Consider the following 22,199-nt stretch of genomic DNA (forward strand, 5'->3'; position numbering starts at 1 on the left):
TCCCTCGCAGTCAAGAGCTGATTTGGAGAATGACGCAAAAATAAGACTTTATTCATATGCTTGCAGTTCTGCAAAACGTCCTGACTCAATATTGTCAATGGTAGGTATACTTTTGATTCACCGTGTTCACATTTGTCACCTATTCGCTTGACAGGAGCAATAAAGCAATTGAAAAGGGTTTCACATCATTGTGGCAACGCAGGCTGTCCCAAATGACATAAGGGTGTCACCTCCCACAATAGAAAATCACATTTAACGACAGAATATTAGAACGTAGCCGCTAAACGATACGATCGAAACTAAAAAAAGGAAAGAAAAAAAAAGTTTGCTCGGAACTGCTCTGCCTCTTTCGGTTGGTCGAACTCTCGGTAAGCCCCCGCCTCCTCCTCCTCCTCCTCCTCCTCCTCCTCCTCCCCCGGGCCTCCGCCTCCTCGGTGCAGTGCAGTGCAGTGCAGTGCCGTGCCGTCCCGAAAACTCACCTGTTGACTGCAAAACTATCAAGCGAGCGAACCGTAAGCCGACGTGCCTCCTCTTCTCTTGTTTGAATCAAACCGCGGCAGGCAGGCAGGCAGGTAGGCAGGCAGGCAGGCAGGCAGGCAGGGCGAAAAAACGCGTCCGTTGTCGAGCGCGTGAAAGTGAAAGCAAAGTGTTGCTTGTTTGCAGGTTGGAGGGAGCAACGATGAACTTCTCCACATCGGAGTGAAACATACCTTGAAGGTAGGTTGCTTGGATTCTTTTCAAACCATGACAATTTGACTCTTGAAGTCATGGTGTGTTCATGGCAGTTGGCGAGCTGCAACGTGGAGCAATGGTGGCTTGTTGACATGTTGAAGGGGAGGAAGGGAGGGATGGAGGGAGGACGTGCTTAGCTTTAGTCATGCACAAGAAATCAACGAATTGACCGTTAAAGTCATTGGAAACAAACGAAGTCGAACCAAATCCCCGTCAGTGTACATTGCTGTGATGTTTCCATCTCCACAATGAGCAAACAGTGGCTGCATGCATGCATGCATGCATATTCAAGGTGAGGTTCAAGTCGTCGAGCTTTGGTTTGTGTCTGCCCTCAAGTTATTGTCTGTGTCTGAGCCTTTCATCCGAGCCAAGTCGGCTCACTCATGGCTTTGTGTTATTGTTTCTCTTTGTTATTGCATCTCAATGATGCTGGAAGGGTGAAATGAAGGACCTGAAGCTTCCTCCCAAGTTGAAAAGAATCTGTTTGGTGAGACTGGTCGCCAACCGACTGTTCACAGAAATTGTATCCATCTGTCAGCAATAGCCACTTTGCCCACCGACCAAAAAGGCAGCCTAAATCCAAATAGCCAACGTTTTGGTCCTCGAGACTTCTTTGTCGATCCCCATATGCTGGAGCAGTCCGCCGAATTTCACGTTAACTGGTAAAAGCTGTTTCCGGGACGAATGATTTCAGAACCTTTCTCTCATCCTGGAAATGCTTGTCAAACGTTGACGCCATGCTCTGCCCACAATAGTGACTCGAAGTAATTCATGAGCGTATGATGAAACTCACAAGTGGAAAATTGCCCTGCCACTTTGTTGAGGGCTCCTGGGTGTCTTGCTTTGGTCAGTTAAAACATTGACTCTTGTAGCGTGGGTTAGCGTTTAACTCTCACATTCTGGTCGGTTTAAAGCCGCGGGCTGTAATTGCGGCCCGCGCCAAGTATATTTAACTTGTCACGCAGGTCCCGCTCCTTGTCGATAGCGAGGAAGCTATTTACAGACTCGAGCAAAGTTAGCCTTCTGTCATTTGGAACGGGAAGATCCGCAGCGCGGTCCGTTTGACGGCTGCCGAGAGTGAAACGTTTTGAACCGATTCAAAATAGCCAAATACATTTTCCTTTCATCTCCATCAACGTGAGGTCAGCCCAACGCTTTAGCTTTGGCTTTGCTTGTTTGTGCTGAGGCAGCAAATAAAGTTGAGCAAGGATGTCAACGGAGCTGGCCGTGAAGCCGATGCGCTAACGCTCTGGCCTTTGTACGAGGGCCTTTCAAAACCACAAGCTTGAGCCTTTTAAGTAACCTTACGCTGGCAGCGGCCGAGGAGCGGTTGACCGGGTTCGAGACGAGGCGAGAGTTGAACAACCCGAGCGCACCCTTCGTGTATTTACTGGCGCTTCTGCTGTTTTGTTTTTGTTCCTCTCCGTCACTGTGAGCGTGTGCTCGAATCAGATGTTGTTTTGGTTTGCGAGCGAGCAGAGAGCGAGCAGAGAGCGAGGTCACCAGGCCTGTGTGGATTGTTCCACATTGTGCCTCCCTCACTCCCTCACTCACGCTCATTTGTTTGTTTTGAATGCATAGTGACAAGCTTTAATCAGCATTCACGCCCGCCCGCCCGCCCGCACGCATGCACGCACGCCACCAACGCTGCTCCTTTGTCCCTCCCGGTGGAATACCGGCTTTGTTTACTTTTTTGCCTGGAAAAAAAAAGGTAGCAGTAGTGGAATCATCATAGTCTATTGTGTAAGTGACAGTGCTGTTGGCGCCCACATCACTCACCAGGCCAGGCCAGGCCAGGCCAGGCCAGGTCCATGAATGAAAGTAGCTTGAGTATCTGCGGACTGATGTTGCGTGTTTGCGCTCTTCAACGTGCAGCAGCCTCATTGAGCAGTTTGTAAGTGTGTCACCGTGGCCGCTTATTGCCGACCTGCCGTCGATAATTAGCATTAGTGTCGCACTGGCTCATGCTATCAGTGTGCGGTTCAAATCCTGCTTGTGTAACACACACACACGCACACACATGGTCGGTGCGGTAGTGTGTGTCCATTCATTCCTTCCTTATCATGTTCTTCAGGCCTCCCCTACAATCAAGTGTCATTATTTTCACATTTTGTCCGCTCTTTTGGACTGACTCATCTTTTCTTTCTCAGCAATTTGTATCCAAAGCCTTGTCGAGTTAGCGCACCGATACAACGCGTGGACTTTACTCCCCAAATTCCACTGGTGGCGATGAGTCGCTCGCTATCTGACTGGACTTTTGTAGGGGGTCAGCTGATGTTTGTTTGAGTGCAACCGTCGACGAATGTGTAGAGACTGCTGCTTATGTTTCATGATCAAATGATCTTTTTGTGAGTAGCAAGAGTACAGTAGCGTACTTGCAATACTACAAATATGAAATACTGAGTTTTCTACCACTGCAAACGTCTTGTGAAATGAATACGTACGTATGTCCCGTTCGAGTACGTCAACACCATTGTGGTTTGAGTGCAGGGTGACTCCTGTGATTTTGGCGGCTGGTTAAATTTGGAATTGCGCAGCTGGGTTTTCCGGCCCAACCGGCCGGTGAGGTTTCTGCGGCCGAAGACGGCAAAGAGCCGGAATAAAAATACAGCCCCGCCCGGTGAGAAATGTTTCTCCACGACACGGTCGTCGGAAGCTCCTCGCGACCCGCTTTCTGCCAGCGCCGTACCCTCATGTCTTCATCGGTGTCGTATATTGATCCTGCAACCTGATAAGGGCTGCGGGCACGGAGGGAGGGAGGGAGGGAGGGAGGGAGGGAGGGATGGAGGGATGGAGGGCGCACGGCGGGCGTATTTGGACAATACTATCCAGTCCAAAAGAACTTTCCCACCAGCTGTGCACATGTTGTTTTGTGAGAGGCCTTTCTTAATGCATATGTTGTACCACATCAAAACAGTAAATGGCAACATGTGTGCACAGAGAGCGTGCAGCTGAACCATTTACTCGCAGGCTGATTACAAATGGTATTTCAATAACGTAACGCTGCTCAAATGTGAGATATTTGCAAAATATTTGCGGAACCCAAACATAGTCAACTAAACTGCTATTGATTGATTGATTGATTGATTGATTGATTCATCTATTTATAAGATTGACCTGGTTTTAAAAAAGTGTCTTTTTCAGATCTACTGGCCCATCCTTCCAGAGAACAACCCATATAATATTCTTACTTCGTCATGATTATGCATGTCAGTTTTAAAAATGAGGTGTTTATTCACGTAGTATCATTTGAAATATCATTTTAGCAATGCCTCAAAGCAACACGGAGAGTCCCCGAAGTCAGCGGTGCGATGGGCCGCGTCCTCTGTGGGTCACTCGTGCGGCCGGTAGCCCCGCCTCCTCGGGGGCGGAGTCAGACACTGAGAGCAGCAGCACAGAGAGCGAGAAGGTGAGCCAGCCGAAACGAGTGATGACCAACTTGACTCGACTTAATGCTGCTTTCCCTTGCTGGGTTTTTTTTTTTTTATCTGTCTTTTTTATACGCCTCTGTATGAACTTGTATGTTTCTCCATCAGTCTTGCGTCAAAAGGATCGAGGTGGGCTCGCCCAGGGTGGTGTCGTCGCCCTCTAAGCTCCATCAGCGAATCGCAGAACTTGACCAACAGAAGGAAGAGCTCAAGATTGAGGTAGGCTAGCATTTAAATACAAAAGTATCGTTATATCATGCTACTGATACGTATATGGGAAGTATAGTGCCCATGAAGGCTGAAAAAGTATTTAGCGCCAAAGCTTCTTAAACAGGGACGTTTGCTAAAGATGCCGTCTTCTCTCCCAGCTGCAGCTGGAGATCGCCCTTCTGCGAGGCGAGCTGCGGACGGAGAAGACGCAGCTGCAAGGCCACACGCGCAAGCTGCAGGAGCTGCAGGAGCTGCGGGAGCCAGCTCAGACGAGGCCTGCCGCCGCCCAAAGTCGGCAAACGGTAAGACGCCGTCGTCGGCCGCAGAGTAACGCTGGCTTCTTATCTGGGGGTAGACGATGAGTCAATCAGAGACACAGGGAGTGGGGCACACACACACACACACACACACACACACGCACACTTCTTAATCATTGAGTAAATCAGCGGCCGGTGTCGACTGGACTTCTCGGCAGAGCTCCCGAAAGGCGTATTTTGGATACAACAGTTTTTGTTCTTGCGCCCACCCCGGGCGTATTTCTTCCTATTTCCATTTCCTGTTAGTGTAACGGCTTCCCGTCCTAGTACTTTTGCCCATGTGTGTTTGGGGATGCTAGTAAGATGACGCCACCCGCTAATGATCCACTGGCATAAACAGGAGATGCTATCAACCAAGAACCAGGGCGCACGCAAGGGATATCTTGGGGGTGGGCCGGGTGCAGGCCCTCCAACGTCTTTGCCGGTCCAAAAGCAGGAGCGCCAGCGTCTGGAGGAGGAGAGGCTGCGGGTTCAGGAGCTGAGGAGGAAGTGCCAGGGGACGCTGGAGTTGATCCCGAGTCAGCCGGAGAGTCAGAGGGAGCGACTCGCGCTTCAGCTGCAGCACGTGAGTCCAGCACGCACACTGCTTGTGCCCTTTTGAACTCTGCTCGTTCATTTGTACATTTTTTCTTAGTTTATTATTATTATTACCGTGGCCAGTTTATAACCCCAACTTCTCGAAATGAAAGGCAAAAAAACGCATCCTTCCAAACATTCTGCTGCTCTGATGTTGCCGTGCACCTGTTGAACCTGACTGATGTGCCAACACACACACACACACACACACACAAAGGGTGCGGATTGTTGCTTGTAAAAGTGACAAAGCTGAGAGGTGGAAAAGGCATCCGTGTGTTTTTATTTGAAAAGGTGGCTTCAGAACCGGGTTTGTCGCATTGCTTTGCAGACGCATGCACGCGCACGCACGCACAATGCGCACTTGCTGTCTCTAAACATGTGACACGAAAAGCCGTAATCACGCTTGAGTTGTCAGGACGGTCACAGTCAGCCACTGCCAAACATTCCCAGTTTGCAAGCGTGACTCCAAACCCGACTTATTTGAATCCTCATTTGAATCCTCGTCATCTCTCCTCTCCATCTTGAAACTTTAATTGGACCTTTGTCACCGCAGGACAAAGAGGCGATGGAGGCGGCCGTGCGGGCCTTCGAGGACTGGGAGTTTCGTGTTCTGGAGCAGGAAAGCGGCGTGGACGAGGGGGACGGGGTCGAGGAAGACGAGGGCAGCGATGAAGAGAGAAGAGCCGCCTTGGAGAAGGACATCTCCTGCCAGCTGCTCGCCGTCAGCGCAGCACAGGTAAACTTGTTCAACGTTTCACACCGAGTCGTCACGATACCGTGTACCGATACCGGAACTACTTAAGAAAGGTACGATTTCACATCATTTTACACATAGACCTTTCTGACGTACCTAATGATTCAACTGCAGTTTAGTGCCACCTACTGGCAGATACAGACATTTGTTTCTTTAAGTATCAGGGGCTGCTATCGACACTCTTCACGAGAATCGGTATCGGTATTCTCCTGTTCCGACTCGTCATATATTTCAAATAAAAACTGGAAGTTGAGTCCAAAGAGTTTGCGAAGCTCCGACGTGAAGAAGCATCCAAAACAGGAGCCTTAAATGTTTTGCCCTCAACATTCTTTGCCGTCGCCAAGTCACATGATGAGGGTCACGCGTTGCCGTCCGTCTGTTACGAGAGGGGTGAAGGTTGAGCCATGAACAGAAGGATTGTTCAGGGGGGAGAAAAAAAAAAAAAAGATGCTGAGCCAGTGTGACCTGGCAGACAAATCTCCAAACACACTTCGTCACTCACGAACGTATAGAAAGAGGTTAACCGCTGCGACGAGGAAAACGTTGTTGTTTTTTTTCCTCCCCCCTCTCTTTCTGTCTTCCTTTCTTTCCCAGGAGCGAGTGCAGCTGCTGGAGACGCAGCTGAGAGACATGGAGGGCGAGAAGGAGCGAGAGCTGGAAGCCTTAACCAAGCAGAAGCGAGACCTCATGCACTCCGATCACATGGTCAGCACTATTGGCATAATTGAAGGCGTTACATTTTTCGAAGAACATAGTATATCAGAAAACCATCCGCCGGTCGACTCAATCACTTTCCTCCCCTTGAGTTGATAAATAGTATTTATTTCATCTATAATAATATCAAATAGTTGTGTTCTAATGACTGTGGTTTGACAGTCAAATCATTCAGTGAGGGAGGGAGGGAGGGAGGGAGGGAGGGAGGGAGGGAGGGAGGAAGGGTGAGAGAGAGAGAAAGAGAGAGAGAGAGAGAGAGAGAGAGAGCGCAGAACCTGTCTATTAGGAAGAGGCGGAGGGACCAGAATGTGGCCGGCCGGCCGGCCGAGGGAGGGAGTAGCGCGTGCGAGAAAAAGGCAGAGACGGCCGGCGGGACGCCAGGCCAGGCCAGGCCAGGCCAGGCCAGGAGGTAAGCGCCGAAACCAGCTGGAAGCGACGGACAGCTGCGGAGCAGATGTTTGCAGACAGACGCCAATCAACTTGTGGCTCGTGCGTTTGGGAGCCAAACTGCAATGGGGTTGCTTTAAGCAGTCCAAAGGCGAGTCAGACGCGGGATGACCAGGCTTTGGCCTTTGTTGTCTAACCTTTAGGACAGCGCTTTTTGTGTGTGTTGGTATCGAAGAGCGGGACGACGTGATCAAGGGAACCGTAGCGCGCATTTCATTTGTCGTCATTTCACGAGCAATCTTTGGGAGTCATCTGTAAATATTTAACACCTCCATAAAAACAAGGCTTGTTACTATGTAGAGATGCCACAAGATGACAGCAAAGCAATGAAAGCAGAGAAGACCATCAAGCATGAAAAGCACAAACAGGAACACTTGAACTTAATACAAATGATATAAAATCAGTATCATGCCGCCATCTAAAAAATATTTTAAAGGAACTTTAGACATGTTTTTTAGAGGTATCAGAACAAGTGTTGGTTGTCCCCGCAGGTCGCCCAAGAGAAGAAGTCCCTCGCCAATTGCTCGGACGTCACCGGCTCTGCCCCCTGCGTGATGTCGCTGTCACCTTTAAGCGTTCACAAGCCTTCTCAGGTATAGCAAAAATAATGACTTGAGGCCTTTTGGCTTTGTCTTATTTCTTCATTTATTTTGTGGTAGAATGCCGCCGGCACTCTTCCCCGTCGACGGAGTTTGCACCGCAGCAGCGGCAGACTAAAGGATCGGCCTCTTTCGGCTCAGGGTGAGCCATTGTCTTCTGTTTGTTGCGATCAAATGGAAGGTGGGCGTGTCTGTTGAGGAGGGGGCACGAAAGCCAGAAGCCGGATTGACCTGCCCGGCCGGACCAGAAGATCCAGTCTGGGGTCAGCGCGTTCCCCTTACTCAAAAAGAGCCGTTTGAATGTGGAAAATTGAAAAGATAGGATATTTCGCAAAAACTCAAGCAATGTGCCCCAAATGTGACTTTTGTTTTTAAAAATGTACGTACGTACATCTTTCTTCTGCTAAGAAGCTCCGAATGTCCTTCCTTGTCTCGCAGGCCTGGTGAGAACGCTCCCGAGCAGCGGGCGTCCTCCGGAAGGGTACGCCTCCCCCCTGGCCTCTCCGCCCCACAACGGGCACGTGGTGGCGCAGCGAGCCGACAGCGGCCGCGAGCCTTGCGACAGCACGGCAAGCTCTCGTGCCGCCAGGTCAGCGTTACGCTCGGCTCGGCTCGGCTCGGCTCGGCTCGGCTCGATGTTAACTTTCTCCATCTGTTGGCAGTCCGTGTCTGACGGATCTGGTGGAGATGGAGCGCAAGTTGCGGGAAGCCAAAGCACAACGGGAGAAGCTGCTTAAAGAGAGAGTGAGTGGAGCACAAAAGCTCAGATGGTGCCTCTCACATTGACAACATGATGGTGTTTTGTTGTTTTTCCCCAGGAGGAGCGAAGACAGCGGGAGCTCAACTCGCCCAGACCCGAACCAGCGGAAGCAGACAGCCCGCACAGGCCAGAAGCACAGGAGAACCAAATCAGAGCTCAACTGAACTCTCCTGAGGTGAGACAGGATGCATGATGATATTTGTTTGTAATAGTCCAACAATTTGAGACAATACGCTTCGTCTTCATTTCCATTGGACTGACTGCCTCGCGCGGTGGGTCTATTCAGCGGCTGCCTCTGTCCCTGTCCCCGGACTTTGACCTGCGCGCCCACGTGGAGTCTTTGGGTCACGGGGTGTCGGCCTGCAACGACCTGCGCCTGACGTCTCGCCGCTGCGCCGGCTTCCTCACCAAGCGAGGCGGCCGCGTCAAGACTTGGAAGAAGAGGTGGTTCCTCTTTGACGTCGACCACCGGAGGCTGGCCTACTACACGGGTCGGCGGAGGCAAAATCGATGGCTGAATGAATCTCGGCCCTTCGGGTTTCTCTTCAACTCGATTTTTGTTTCAGATTGCGACGAGAGGAAGCTGAAGGGCGTCATCTACTTCCAGGCCGTGGAGGAGGTTTACTACGACCACCTGCGCACGGCCGCCTCGGTGAGTCGCCGCGCCGCGCCGCGCCGCGCCGCACCTTTGTCATATGCAAACCGGGTCATTTGAATGCGAGGAAGAAAGAAGTACAGGACAGATGGCTTGTAATGCGCCAACATGGCCACTCGGTGGGGCGAAGTTTGGCAGAGTACAAAAAGTACACAAGGAAGCTTGAGTTTGCTCATGTCGTGCTTTTTGTTGACTGGCATAAACGTCCGTTCAATTTGATAGTTTTTTGCATGAATAGATCAAATAGCTTTTTGTTATTACAATTGTCTTTATCATGATTTTGTTTGAGCACAAACAATCCTAAGTTTCATCAATGGCTCAAGGAAATAAGATAAGAAGCATCCAAGTGACTTTTGTGTAACGCAATCTAACCGCGCAGTCGCCTCGGCCCAGCCTGACGTTCTGCGTCAAGACGTACGACCGCCTCTTCTTCCTGGTGGCATCCAATGCGGTCGCCATGAGGATCTGGATGGACGTTATCGTCACGGCCACCGACGAGCACAGCCGCTATTGAGGAGGGAGGAAGGAAGGAAGGAAGGAAGGAAGGAAGGAAGGAAGGAAGGAAGGAAGGAAGGAAGGAAGGAAGGAAGACTGTTACCACCAGGTGCTTTGCCTTCCACCGCAGGTCTCAGTCAGGCATTAGAGCTCTGCGACACTACGGGGCCGGCCGGCCGACCAGTACAAACATGAACGAGCCAATCAAAATGGAGTAGGTTGAGCTCCAATTGTGTCTTTTTACAAAAGTAACTTATTATGTGGCAACTTGTGGGGTTTGCAAATACATCAAGTCATACACTGTTTTTGATACACTATTATATACAGAAAGAAAGAATGCTCTTTGTGTTTCTTGTCTTTTTGGTTCACACATGAATGGAATGGAGAGAAAAAAGACCATGTATAGTTAGGCTTTTTTTTTTTTTTTAAATATAGATTTTTATTTTATTTTCAATATTTTTATGGCGAGGGAGGGATTTAGCATTCAAACAGGGGTGTTCAAACTTTTTCTATTCGCCGCAAAAGTGGGTTATGAGCACACCGTGTGCCCGTTCAAATTTTTGCAGTTACGACAGCTCTTTTGCGTGACTTCCAAACATGTTTGGAAACTGCTGTCAAAATCTTTCAGACCTCAAAGCAACTCCTGCTTTAGGCACAACATTTAAAGGAGTCAAGTCCCATTTGAACTCACGACCTCCTTTTGAAAGGAATTAAAGCGATGATGACGTTTTCTCTGCATACAGTGGATTGTTTATCTTTATATTTTGTTCCAAGTGTTTCTGTGGGGGCGGCGGCGGCGGGGGGGAGTCCAGCTTCCTCAAAGTTAACTGCCGGTGTATTGAAACACACTAACATATTGTGACAGCACTGATGGACCACTAGCAGTTGAATTTAAAGGCGTCCTCGCCCAAGGCTTGCCGTCCGCTCTAAGGTGTGAAATAAATGTTTGCTTTAAACTTGATCTGATTTCAAAAAATTGCTACCAACCAGACTTTGGATTTTGTGTCACCAAGGAGAAGAAAACTAAAATGGCACACGTCATTGTAAAGATTTTTCTACTTTGCGTTCTGCTTGAAGGTGAGTCATTTGTTCTTCGAAATGGATGGATAGATGGATGTTGTTTCAGAGCTTTGTTATGTTTTTATTACTCCTAAACTTTCAAATCCAGTCATACTACAATGAATGACTGTATAAAAATATTGTTATTGAAAACATGACACGCTACAACAAAATGATTTCTCTGAAAAGTACTTTCGAGATAAAATGGTGATGTTTTTTTTTTTTCTTCATTCAGAAATAGTATCAATACGTTATGATGACATGACTGTACAATGTCATTTCTATCAGCTCATTTTCCTTCTCCACCATCACCACCTATTTTTTCTTTATCTACCTATCTGGGACAGTCTTAAAGAAAAGAATCATTCTATATTCCAACATACAATGTTACAATGATTTGAATGCTGATGATTTGAATGATTCTCATTTGGGTTTCAGGCATCCTGTGCCAGGAATGGGCCACTATGTTACCGTCGTCCGTGCAGGGCGTGAGTGGTTCATGCGTTCGAATTCCCTGCAGATTGACGATACCTGAAGATTATCATCGGTATTTGGACCGCACTTGCGCCGTCATTTGGAGGCGGGGCTCCAACAGGGGGACCTACGTGTTCGACACCAGGCTCACGAGGGAGGAGAGCGCCTCCCTGCGCTACCTCCAGGGACACCTCACCGGGAATTTACAAGTACGAAGAAATGTTGAAACCATTTTAAAAAAATATATATATATATATATATATATATATCATTCTCTACTGCGGGGCCCATGACACCTGGGGCTACAACTAGTTAGGGCAACAACAAAAAAAGATACTTGTTAAATCACAATAGCAATGTTTTTAAAACGTTTACAAATATTTCCTTTCAAATACAGGAGGAAATAATTCGGGTGGAATCGGCATTGGGATATTTTCATGTTTGGAGCCTACAATCAATGTCACTTTCTGAGACGCTTTTGTGTAATTGTCAGGAAAAGGACTGCAGCACCATCCTTGAGGACGTGACGTCCAACCACAACGACCATTACTACTTCAGGCTGGAATGTGTCAACCCGCTCAAGTACAACTTTGACCAGGGCGTCTACTTGGAAATTCAAGGTCGCTTTCAAGTCAGGGTTAAGGATTGGAGCTGAGTTTAGGCTGTCTGTCACTGAGCTTTCAAGCCTCTACTGCCAGTTTTAGGGTTAGGGCTTTTTGATTGAACGATGGTTTCAGGTCTGTCAAAGTATGGTGTCTTATTGCTTGATATTCCAGTCGAAGGCCGGCCGGCCGGCCGTTTTCAAATTAGAGCTATGGTTGACATTTTCAAGTCATGGTTAGGCTTTCACAGCTGGGGCTCAAGTCCAGTCAGTTGTGTTTCAAATGAGGTTTGATACTCAACCTTGGTTAGGATTTAAGGTTAGGGTTTCAAACCAAGGTTGGCTCTTGGGGTCTGAAGCCTGTGTTAGGGCTACAAACTGTTTCAATCTTAGGTTATGAATTGGAAGCTTGAGTTACACTTTCAAAGTGTGGCTTGAAGTTAGGGTTTCACATTGGAGTTTCAATTCCAAATGGCCGAATCTTCTTCTCGTGTGACTCCGCAGACTTAGCACCCCGGCCCAATATCGCCCCCACCAAGGGCGAGGTCAACGAGGGTACGGCGATGGCTCTCGAGTGCTGGGCCCCGGTTTCTTGCCCAACGCTGCCGCCGTTGCTGACATGGACGCCGCAGCTGGGCAACGTCTCGCAGACACGCGTGGAGGCAGAGGGCAAGAGGCCGGCCAGGGTCACCGCAGTCATGAATTTCATCACGACCTACCAACACAACAACCTGAAGGTGACCTGCAGCGCCACCTACAGGAGACAACCGGGACGTACTGAGCTGGTCGCAGAAAAAGGACGGATGCTTGAAGTTTTGCGTGAGTTTTTCAGAAAAGAATGACATCAATGCCAATCATCAAATACATTAGGGGGGAAAAAAAACAGTACTGCCTGGTTTCCTTCCTGTTTGGTTAACTTGAGCAAGCGTTACAAAATGTCTGTTCCTGTGTACTGCGTTGCGTGTGTGCGTGATGTGGTGACACATGAAGGTGTAGAAAAATGAAGTGAAATAGGAGGAAGCTGCGCATGATTTCATCACAAAGATGAACTGCTTTTAGTTGTAGACTTGGGTAAAAGTGCAAGTATCGAAACAGAAAATGGTCACGTCTCGTCCCCACTTTTGCTAGGTGTCTGGGTTGCCATGGTTTCTGTCTGTGTGCTCGCCCCTCCCCTCCCCCCCCCGTGTCACCTCAATCAATGTAACCACAGTCACCTGCCTCTTGTTACCTGTCGTGTATTTCAGTGCCGTCTGCCCCTCCCTCACGCCCGGTCGGATCTTTGTGTGTTGTTGTCTTGATGTCTGTTTGCTTCATGTTGTCTTTTTGCTTCACGTCTTTTGTTTCACGTCCCGGCCGGCCGGCCGGCCGGTCGGCCGGTCGGTCGGTCGGTCGGTCCTCTTGGTGTTTTGTTAAGCCATGTCAGTTTGCCGAGTCTGTTAGTTTGTTTTCTCCAATAAACCAAGCTGGTCGCCCTGCTCCATCCGATCGGTGACAAAAATGACCGCTAGAATTGACTTGTCGTTTACACGATGAATGTTAAAAATGGTCCCAAATCGAAACAAGCGTATGGGATGAAGTCAAAGAAATGATTGTTGTGTTCAGATGGCCCTAAGAACACATCAGTGAGCTACTCCAGCCCCGTGAGGGCGGGCACCTCGGTCACGTTGCTCTGCGACACGCTCGCCAACCCTGCTGTATCTGCCTACGCGTGGTACCGTGTGGACGCCGGTCAGGTGACGCGCTTGGGAAGACGTAAGCAATACATCGTCGCCGTCACGGAAGACCCGCCCATGTTTTTCTGCTGGGTGCGCAACACGTACGGAGAGCAAAATTCATCCGTCATCACCTTCGATGTACAATGTGAGTGGCCTCTAAGCTATTCCTTTATTAGTCCCGCACGGTCACAAATGCCAGGTACCGTTTGAAAGGAGAAACGTACAGTTAGAATTGGATGACGTTTTGGAAAAGTCCTTTGCTGCGTGAACAGTCCCTCCCAAGGACACCACGGTGTCCGTGCAGCCGCCTGGCGCCATCCTGGAGGGCACCCCGCTATTCCTGCTGTGCGAGAGCCGAGCCAATCCGCCCGTGTACAACTACAGCTGGTCCCTGAACGGCGGCGAGGACCTGGAGATAGGGGACCTCGTGACCCTGGACGCCGCCCGGCCCAGACACAGCGGCGAGTACCGCTGCAAGGCCAAGAACTTGCTGGGCGAGCAAACGTCTGCCGGCGTTCACGTAGACGTTCAATGTGAGTCTGTCGGATGGCCGTGGCTAACGCTGGCCAAAATTGGACTCGTTTGGTTTCGATGAAAGCTCCTCTGCTCGGTTGTTGTTCTTCTTTCAGATCCCCCTAAGAACACGACAATGTCTGCGTGGCCACAAGGCTCTTTACCCGACGGCAGCGCTGTGACTTTAAGGTGCGCGAGCGTGGCCAACCCGCCAGCTGCTAACGTCACCTGGTACCGGGTGAACGGCGGGGAGAGGACGCTGATGGGCACGGGACAGGAAATTACCTTCAACGTCACCAAGCTGTCGCAGGACAAGTTCTATTGTGAAAATGTCAACGTTCACGGGGCCCAGTCGGCGCAGCCAATCGCCTTTGACGTCACGTGTGAGTCACAAGTAACCTGAAATTTGGTGTCTATCATGAACAGATTTTGTCCTTCCATATCGAGGCCGCAGTTGAGTCATTCCAGAAAAGACATTGTGCCCTTTCGCTGTCTTCAGTCGCACCAGAGATCCTGAGATCCTCCCGTTGCCAGGACGTGTTAGCCCAGACGAGATGTTCCTGCGTCAGCCAGGCCAACCCGCCGCCCTCCCTGCGCTGGGAATTGTCCGGTGTGCTCGTCAATCATTCCGACCAACGGCCCATCACGGAGGAAGCCCTGGACAACGCCACCTGGAGGAGCGTCATCATCATGCAGCGCTTGAACGGTGAAGAATTTGAGTCCTCGCTGGTTTGCTTCAGTTCCAACCTGCTGGGATGTGACCATATCGCCTTCAACATGTCCTCCCCTGCCGCTCAGATAGGTCTATCTTATTCTGATTTGATTATGATTGGTATCATCTGCAATCACCACTCATTGTTTTTTTTTCTTTCTTTCTTTCTCTCTTTCTTTCAGGTGTGCCGGTTCTGGTTGGTTCTGCTGTGGGAGTGATTACCATGCTGATCATGAGTCTCCTGCTGCTCTTGTACATTTGCAGGTGAGCATGCGGGTGACTCAAGAAGGTCAAAAATGTTCATTTTTGTTGTTGCTTTTAAGGAAAACCAAAGGCAACTTCCCAGCCAGCGAGAGACGAGCAGACAACGCCGCAGACTATTTGGTCACCAATGAGGTGAGTCCAAAGACAGATTTATCAGTCAACCTAATGAAGGAGTGCCAAGTTCAAGTTGAACACAGACACACACACACACACACACACACACACACAAGCTAGCATGACCAAGTTCTTTATATTTATAAAGTCATAGATCTCATTAGTGTCTTAGTTGACATCCGGCGTGGCATCCATTCCCACTCAATGGCGCAAAATGAAAGCCTCTACTTACGGATGCTTTCAGAGCAACACTTCCCACGTCAACGCCGTTTACGCAAACGACTTGGCCAAGGAGGCGTCCCCGGACGACGAGCAGTTGCACTACGCCCACGTCAACGTGGTCAAACGGAAGTCGCCGGACCACGACGAGATCCGAGGACTTTCCTCCGTCACCGGAGAGTACGCGCAGATCCGATTGCGCGCCGCTGGCGAAAGCGAGGAAAAGACGCAACCAGAGGAGGAAAAGATGGCGCATGTTCCCTCTGCGCAGGAAGTGGCGGGCGAAGACGTTGCGGCCTCGACAGTCCGAGAGTGACTTAAATGCTCTCTAGATAACCTTTTTTTTGGTTGGATTTACAACTGTGGAAAGGCAAAGAGTTGTCAAGATTTGACAATTCTTTTGTTCTTGTCAACCGTTGTTTGTTCCTTTATAGAATTAGATTTTGTTTTTCTTCCTTCTTTTATGCATTGCCAGTAACAAAATGTACACCTTGGAACTGTACAGGCTTTCAAAAGTAGACATAGATGGGAAAAATGGCTGTCATTTCCCATTTTTCTGCTTTTACACTTGGCAAATGGAAAGCTGAATTTGAGCTATTTAGCTCTTCGCCTCCTTTGCTCTCTTTCGAGAACCCCCCTTTCTCCAGTTCTGTCGCAAAATGTCCTATAAAGTTTTCAAGAACCAAACTCGGTGGCGTTTATTGACACTCTGTTAACACACAAGCCAAATGATGAAAGAAATGCAACCGACGTCCTATGAAACAATTGATTCAGGGCTGCTTTGCCACAAGAACCTGGAATGGCAGGGCGCGGTCAGATTGACAAGGAGGCCAAATGGATGTTGTCTTCGTCGCTGCTGTCGTCACGCCGCTTGTACGTGCACACCTGAGAACAAGTATCTGTGTCACATGACATTCAGGAGGGGTAAGTGTGTGTGCGCGTGTGCGTGTGCGTGTGCGTGCGCAGGCGCTTCATATCCACATACATATGATCCCTGTATGTCAATTCAACTCAAGTGGTCATGCCGTGATGTTTGCTAAAGTGTCTACCTGTTTCAGGTGCTTCTCTTTGTCGTGCATGGGATATTTTCCTTGCCTGATCAAAGGAAAGACAATGTGTCTTTTTCTTCAAATGGATGAACATTAAATACATAGATACACTTCTTACGTGTATTTGGTGTGGGACACGTAGTCATCGCTGAGAGATCCTTCGTAAAGCATGTTGGTCGCTGATCGATCCTGAACACGCGCACACAAGCTCAGGTGATATGTGGTGACGTTGAGAAATAATATTCTTATTTTGTAAAAGTATCAACCAACCAATCAATCCCTCCCTCCACCCATACAACCCACCCTGTCCGTCTGTCCGTCCGTCCGTCTATCCATCCATCCATCCATCCATCCATCCATCCATCCATCCTTTTCAATCCATTATTTTCTTTTTGTTTATTTTGATGCCACCACAGAAAGCCTGCTCGAAATTTGGAGCCATAACCTAAAAAGACATTCCCTTTTTTTCAATCTTTAATCATCCAGCTATCCAGCACAGTAAAAAAAAATCATCTGTGTCAAGCTCCAAACCACAGTAAGGTAAATGACTTACTCACTCACCTTTTCAGCAGAGAACAGGATGTACCTGCAGAAAGTAGACAAAGCACACTGGTGGTCAGTTGCGGTTAACTGCGTTAACGTGACAATAAAGGTTTTTGGCACACCGAAACCCTAAGCCTAGTTCGAAAGGCAACGTTGAAACCCTAACCCTAGTATGAAAGCCTAGTTTGAAACCCTAACCATTAACCATCTCTAGCGGAGAGACGTCAGAAACGCACCCGCTATCTGCACCCAACTGGTTGCTCTGGAGATCAGCTACAATGTTCATCATGCCCTGATGTCTCCGATGCCAAACTCTTCTCATCTTCCTGCGTGTGAGTGGAAAAAAAGATCTTAGGGAGGAATTCATCACAAGTTCAGTGACAGGTCCACTTTTGAGACTCACAAGCAGTAGATGAAAAGAAACACCCCAGCCGTGATCACGCAAATGACGGGGACGATGAACCTCACAAAGAAATCTGCGGGGGTGACAATAGACACAACATTAGGTGCAGTCGTACCTTCATTTACAAGTAGGTCGAGCAGAAGCGATTCCTTTTTGGCCAATGTCCATTCCGATAAATCAGATAACCGATTGATTATCGAAAGCCAAGAAAACCATGGCAAAAACAGCAGCAGCAGCAGCAGCAGCAGCAGCAAGAATTTGATCTTTTTGCAGCAGCAAGAATTTGATCGATTTGACCTTCCCACTGGAGCCTGTCCTTTTGTTATCACTTCCCTGTTTGACGTTCAGCACAAAGACGATTGTCAAGTCAGACTTTTGGACTCCTCCATCTACCCACCCACCTGTATCAAATGTCGCGGCTGCCTCTTCCACTCTGAGGACTAAAGAAGAAAGGGATTCATACATTCATGATGATATTACCAACAAAATACCAACGATACATTTGCATGACATCATTCGATACGGTCCATTGAACATCAACACCCAACTCACCGTGGACCTCCACCGGGGGTGACCTGGCCGAGCCCATCTCGTTGGCGGCCGTGCAGCCGTAGAAGCCGGCGTTGTCCAACGTGACGGACGTTAAGGTCAAGATTTGACCGTGGGACTCCTTTTGATAGCCGCTGCCGTTCAGCTTCCACCACGTCACCGAGGCGACGGGCGGGTACGATTTGGCGTCGCAGCGCAGCGTCACCGTCCGGTTTTGGGCCACCATCAGAGAAGGATGAGCTTTCACGGCCACGTCTTGAGGAGCATCTGTCCAAGGAAAACGAAAGGTAGGGCCTGCGGTCAAATCCATCGGAATCTTCCCCATCAATCCGTTGAATTGGTGTCACCCGCCCCTCCCGTTATGTCATGAGTAAAGCTGGCCGGACTCACATTTGACATTCAACATCTTTTCCATGCTTTGTCTTCCTTGGCTGTTGATGGCCTGGCAGGTGTAAAGTCCGGCGTGCGCCGGGGTGGCACGGAAGCTATAGGACAGGGTGGTCAGCGGCGTCTCGTCGGCGCCGTCGCTAGCGTCGGACCGCACGGACGACTGGTCACCGGGCATCCCGCTCAAGGTTACGATGGAGTACGGGACGCTTTCCACCGTGCAGTTCACGGAGACCATCTCCCCTTCGGTGACCGTGTCGGGCATGAGCAGCACCATGTTTTTTGGACCGTCTGGAATGGCATGACGCAGAGGCAAGACGAGATTACATTTCGACACGTGTCCGTACAAAACACCAGGCTGGCTTCTCCAAAAAGATTCCAACGCAATGGCTCTTCCGTCCATGTATGGCCATAGGCGTGCTCTGTACCTAATGTAGTGTCTACTGAAAGTGAAAGAAAGAACTGTGTGAGCGACTCACACAGGACCTGAAGGCACAGCGGTTGACTGCGGTCGCCGGCGCCCACTTTGTTGGTGGCGCCGCACACGTAGCAGCCGCTGTGGATCGGCAGCACGTTGACCATCTCCAAGTAGGAGTCGGTGTAGTGGCTCCACCAACCGGACAAGCGCTCGCGCCCGTCTTCCACCATGGACCAGGTGTAGCGGTAGGGGAGGGGCTTGGCGTCGGTGCGGCACTGCAGCACGGCGTAGGAGCCCGCTCGGAGCTCGGTGCTGTTGGAAGCCCTCATGCGAAGGGAGGTTTTCCGCGGGCGATCTGGAAAGCCAAAGGTGCTCGTTTCGTCAAAGTTCTTTGACGCCGACAACGGTGAGCAGTGAGTGGGCCCGCCCGCAACAGCTTGGCACACGACTTTGAAGTGAAATGCGGGACAATCAGATAGGAAACGTCAAACGAGTCCTTGAAATCCTTGAAGTTAAAAATGGAAGCGACGTTTCCTCCGACACACAAAAGGGACTCACATTCCACGTGAATGAGGAGCTGGGCCGGAGCCGAGAACATGCCATCTGAGCCCAAGCCGTTGAAGGCGATGCACTTGTACAATCCCGCGTCCTCGGGCTGCATTGACAACACCGTGTACTCGTTATTGTCGGCCATATATCGGTCGTGGTCGTCTTTGGTCCACTGAAAGCGTCTGGCCTTGGGGTTGGCTCGCTTCACGTCGCACGACAGCGTCATGGCCTCGCCCTGCTCGTACGTGGTCCGGGAATGGCCGATAGAAACGGTCGCCGGGTCTGAAAAGACGTTTTTGCTGAATGGACGGCCAGACGGACGTACAAGAGCATCAAGGGACTCACTGACTCACTGACTCACTCACTCGACCACCCACCCACTCACATTGTCGACCGCCCACCCACCCACCCACCCACTCACATCGGATGTCAACCTTCAAAGTGGACTCGCCAGTCGCCAAGTCGTTTTTGGCAAGGCACTTGTACATTCCGTTGTGGCGGGTGCTCACGGACGGCACGGTCCAATTGGCCTCCCTCGCCGGCAGCTCTTGGTCGTTTCTGTACCACTTAAAGACGGGGGCGGGATTTCCGTCGGCGGCGCAGACCAGCGTCATGTTCTCGCCTTCTCGGAAAAACGTGACACCTTCAGGGAAGCCTGCGCGAACGTTTCTGGTGCCGTCTGAACAAAGCCAATGAAACCAAATGGGCCTTCGAAGAAAAAAAACCTCATTGGATTCAGCGTCCGTCCCAGTTCTTACATAGTATCTTGGCAGTGATGTATTTCCTGAGATACTTGTCGGTGTTGCCCCGCGTCTGGCACGCGATCTTCTTGCCGTCATTCTGCCAACGGGGCCGGAGCGTGCCGGAAAGCTCACGGCCGACCTGCCGCTTTTCACTCAACGGGAACGCCAGGCTGTCGTCCAAAAACTGTAGCGGGAGGGTACACGTGGCCACAGTGCGGCAGGTCAGCTTCATCCGCTCATTCGCCTTCAGGGTGCGCATGGGCGGGAACGAGATGGGGCAGGGATTGTCTGCAAAGAGAAGCAATCAAAGTCCAAATTCATCCGTTTCTCCAATTCATCGACAACAAATCACGGCCACCAATGGCCACTTTACCTTCCACGGTGACACGGGTCGAAACCTCCGCCCACGTCGAGACATTCGCCACCGACAGGAGCTGATATACAAAAGCGTATTTGCCGCTGTCACTTTTCTTGACGTCGCACATCAAGACCACGAGTGACGTTCCCGAGTGCCAGCGAAGAGGCGGCGAGCCCCGGCTTTTGGCGCGGCCCGCGAAGTCCGGATGGACGGCCCGACGGCTGTCGGAGCTGAGGATGACGACGGTGCCGTTGTCCTGAGAGGCGCTCCGGTTGGCGTCTTTCGTCCAAAACCAGGCGGTGGGCTGCACAGGGCGCTTGGATGTCAGGGACAGTTCAACGCAGGAGCCCTCCTTGAGGACGGCGCTTTGGCTCGTCACTTGAAAAGGACTGTCCGAGCCCTGAGAAGCTGCGGCGCACGCAAAACCACTTTCAGTGAGACACATACGGAGCAATCAAATGAATTTGGCTATTGACGCCCATCGGGAAGACCGCATTGGAGCAAAAATATTGGAAGCAAAGAAATGGACGTGTCTACCTGTCAGGAGATATGCCAGCGGCAAGAAAATCAACGTGCGGTGCTTCATTCCGCCACTGGAGGCAACACTGAAAATCGGAAAAATACATACACTATGTGAAGCGCACCTGTAAAGAAAGAAAGAAAGAAAGAAAGAAAGAAAGAAAGAAAGAAAGAAAGAAAGAAAGAAAGAAAGAAAGAAAGAAAGAAAGAAAGAAATCCCCGACAATGACAATTCCAAATGAAGTTGGGCCATTGGGAATGAAAACACAAGGATTTGCAACTTCCACATTCAACTGAGTAGAGCACAAAGACAAGCTATTTGGAGTGTTGCCACACTGGTTCAAATGGATGAAATACAAACGACTGTCGGTCGGGGGCTTTCAGGTGGAGGTCTTTCAGCCTGCTTTCGTTTCAAAAGATGAAAGGAAGTCCACTCTTACCTCTCACGTTTCCTTCGACTGTGAATCCTGCACTCAAAGACGATTGCGTGGAATTGACGCGTCACACGGTCATGTGAGAAGAGCCCGCAATCAAAAAGATTGATGACATACCTGGCGGGCTGGCGGGCGGCTCTAATCTTTACGTGATGATGGCGCACGTCAGCAGGTTCTGCAACTGATGACTTGCATCGTGCTCGCAGCATTTTTAACAGCACAGAAAGGCCTTTCATCCTTTGTATCACAAACAAACAGGGAAAGAAAGAAAGAAAGAAAGAAAGAAAGAAAGCAGCCTTATTGCATCACATCAAAGCAACGGTCAAGATTCAAGAGTTCAAGAGTTTTGATTCGCCATGTTTGAGCGTGCCCAACAAGATTCAAGATTCAAGAGTTTTTTGATTCGCCATGTTTGAGCGTGCCAAACAAGGAATTGGACTTGGGTAAATCACAGCCTCTGTTCAACATTGAGGTGACTAACAACAACACTCAGGACATGTGAAAAACAAAAGATATTCTCAAACATCCCCTGATCTTAAACTGATCTTAAACTCCCAAGAGGGCAAGAAAAAAACTCCAAGGAATCTGACTTGGGTGAATCACAGCCTCTGTTCAACATTGAGGTGACTAACAACAACACTCAGGACATGTGAAAAACGGCAAATATTCTCAAACATCCCCTGCTCTTAAACTCCCAAGAGGGCAAGGAAAAACTCAAAACAAACGACGAGCAGGCAGCCCCTTGGTCACCGGCAGACACCCCGAGAAGGGAGTCCGTGAAGGCCCTCTTCTCCTCGGAGCGTTGGCCTATCGCTGCCAAGTTGAGCCCTCCGATGAGGAGGTCCTCGACCGCGTCTTTGATCGCCGACAACCGGTTGAGCTCCGTGGA

General features: G+C 49.8%; 3 protein-coding genes across 20 annotated transcripts in view; 2 read left to right on the top strand and 1 right to left on the bottom strand.

Moving 5' to 3' along the window:
- Nucleotides 1-10,648, top strand: phldb3 (pleckstrin homology-like domain, family B, member 3). 11 transcript variants are annotated; one of them, XM_088386177.1, is made up of 16 exons: nt 1-100; nt 664-717; nt 3,999-4,141; nt 4,269-4,379; nt 4,529-4,672; nt 5,028-5,252; nt 5,817-5,999; nt 6,612-6,722; nt 7,670-7,771; nt 7,838-7,919; nt 8,216-8,366; nt 8,440-8,521; nt 8,596-8,712; nt 8,824-8,981; nt 9,104-9,189; nt 9,572-10,648. In XM_088386177.1, the coding sequence occupies exons 3-16, from the start codon at nt 4,001-4,003 to the stop codon at nt 9,880-9,882; spliced, it is 2,004 nt and encodes a 667-aa protein (XP_088242303.1). In that variant the 5' UTR covers nt 1-100; nt 664-717; nt 3,999-4,000; the 3' UTR covers nt 9,883-10,648. The 11 variants fall into 11 exon arrangements, with proteins under 11 accessions (XP_088242303.1, XP_088242301.1, XP_088242300.1 ...); XM_088386175.1 differs by lacking the exon at nt 1-100 and adding an exon at nt 406-512; XM_088386174.1 differs by lacking the exon at nt 1-100 and adding an exon at nt 409-572.
- Nucleotides 10,483-16,045, top strand: LOC148391495 (myelin-associated glycoprotein-like). 3 transcript variants are annotated; one of them, XM_088386171.1, is made up of 12 exons: nt 10,483-10,618; nt 10,701-10,764; nt 11,185-11,429; nt 11,714-11,840; nt 12,326-12,640; nt 13,424-13,681; nt 13,809-14,069; nt 14,166-14,432; nt 14,549-14,851; nt 14,944-15,025; nt 15,085-15,157; nt 15,384-16,045. In XM_088386171.1, the coding sequence occupies exons 2-12, from the start codon at nt 10,716-10,718 to the stop codon at nt 15,672-15,674; spliced, it is 2,271 nt and encodes a 756-aa protein (XP_088242297.1). In that variant the 5' UTR covers nt 10,483-10,618; nt 10,701-10,715; the 3' UTR covers nt 15,675-16,045. The 3 variants fall into 3 exon arrangements, 2 of the variants coding, with proteins under 2 accessions (XP_088242297.1, XP_088242298.1); XM_088386172.1 differs by lacking the exon at nt 10,701-10,764 and having other exon boundaries at nt 10,488-10,618; XR_015860669.1 differs by lacking the exon at nt 10,483-10,618 and having other exon boundaries at nt 10,623-10,764; nt 14,944-15,021; nt 15,384-15,459.
- LOC148391496 (B-cell receptor CD22-like) overlaps nt 15,720-22,199 on the bottom strand; it is a 10,559-nt gene continuing 4,079 nt past the window's right edge. For 2 of the 6 annotated variants that reach the window (XM_088386166.1, XM_088386167.1), the window contains 16 exons: nt 21,317-21,547; nt 20,895-20,962; nt 20,373-20,765; nt 20,015-20,287; nt 19,678-19,935; nt 19,266-19,538; nt 18,769-19,062; nt 18,293-18,580; nt 17,906-18,169; nt 17,755-17,793; nt 17,354-17,426; nt 17,187-17,276; nt 16,969-16,993; nt 16,526-16,596; nt 16,408-16,453; nt 15,720-16,243 (listed from right to left, as the gene is read on the bottom strand). In XM_088386166.1, the coding sequence (XP_088242292.1) occupies nt 16,172-16,243; nt 16,408-16,453; nt 16,526-16,596; nt 16,969-16,993; nt 17,187-17,276; nt 17,354-17,426; nt 17,755-17,793; nt 17,906-18,169; nt 18,293-18,580; nt 18,769-19,062; nt 19,266-19,538; nt 19,678-19,935; nt 20,015-20,287; nt 20,373-20,765; nt 20,895-20,962; nt 21,317-21,546 (2,757 nt within the window). In that variant the 5' untranslated portion in view covers nt 21,547 and the 3' untranslated portion in view covers nt 15,720-16,171. Of the gene's footprint in view, nt 16,244-16,407; nt 16,454-16,525; nt 16,597-16,960; nt 16,994-17,186; nt 17,277-17,353; nt 17,427-17,754; nt 17,794-17,905; nt 18,170-18,292; nt 18,581-18,768; nt 19,063-19,265; nt 19,539-19,677; nt 19,936-20,014; nt 20,288-20,372; nt 20,766-20,894; nt 20,963-21,316; nt 21,548-22,199 lie in introns of all 6 variants that reach the window. The other 4 variants (XM_088386169.1, XR_015860668.1, XM_088386170.1 and 1 more) reach the window with 4 other exon arrangements.

Source organism: Syngnathus floridae, chromosome 10 (genome assembly GCF_059516105.1).
Source record: "Syngnathus floridae isolate MCC-2025c chromosome 10, RoL_Sflo_1.0, whole genome shotgun sequence".
Classification (NCBI taxonomy): domain Eukaryota; kingdom Metazoa; phylum Chordata; class Actinopteri; order Syngnathiformes; family Syngnathidae; genus Syngnathus; species Syngnathus floridae.

Excerpts from the sequence above, each read along its gene's own strand:
- phldb3 (XM_088386177.1), top strand. The coding sequence starts at position 4,001 with ATGCCTCAAAGCAACACGGAGAGTCCCCGAAGTCAGCGGTGCGATGGG. Across the intron at positions 7,920-8,215 it reads TCGGCCTCTTTCGGCTCAGG|GCCTGGTGAGAACGCTCCCG; the intron begins GTGAGCCATTGT and ends CTTGTCTCGCAG. Across the intron at positions 8,522-8,595 it reads AGAAGCTGCTTAAAGAGAGA|GAGGAGCGAAGACAGCGGGA; the intron begins GTGAGTGGAGCA and ends GTTTTTCCCCAG.
- LOC148391495 (XM_088386171.1), top strand. The coding sequence starts at position 10,716 with ATGGCACACGTCATTGTAAAGATTTTTCTACTTTGCGTTCTGCTTGAA. Across the intron at positions 10,765-11,184 it reads ACTTTGCGTTCTGCTTGAAG|GCATCCTGTGCCAGGAATGG; the intron begins GTGAGTCATTTG and ends TTTGGGTTTCAG. Across the intron at positions 13,682-13,808 it reads CATCACCTTCGATGTACAAT|TCCCTCCCAAGGACACCACG; the intron begins GTGAGTGGCCTC and ends CTGCGTGAACAG.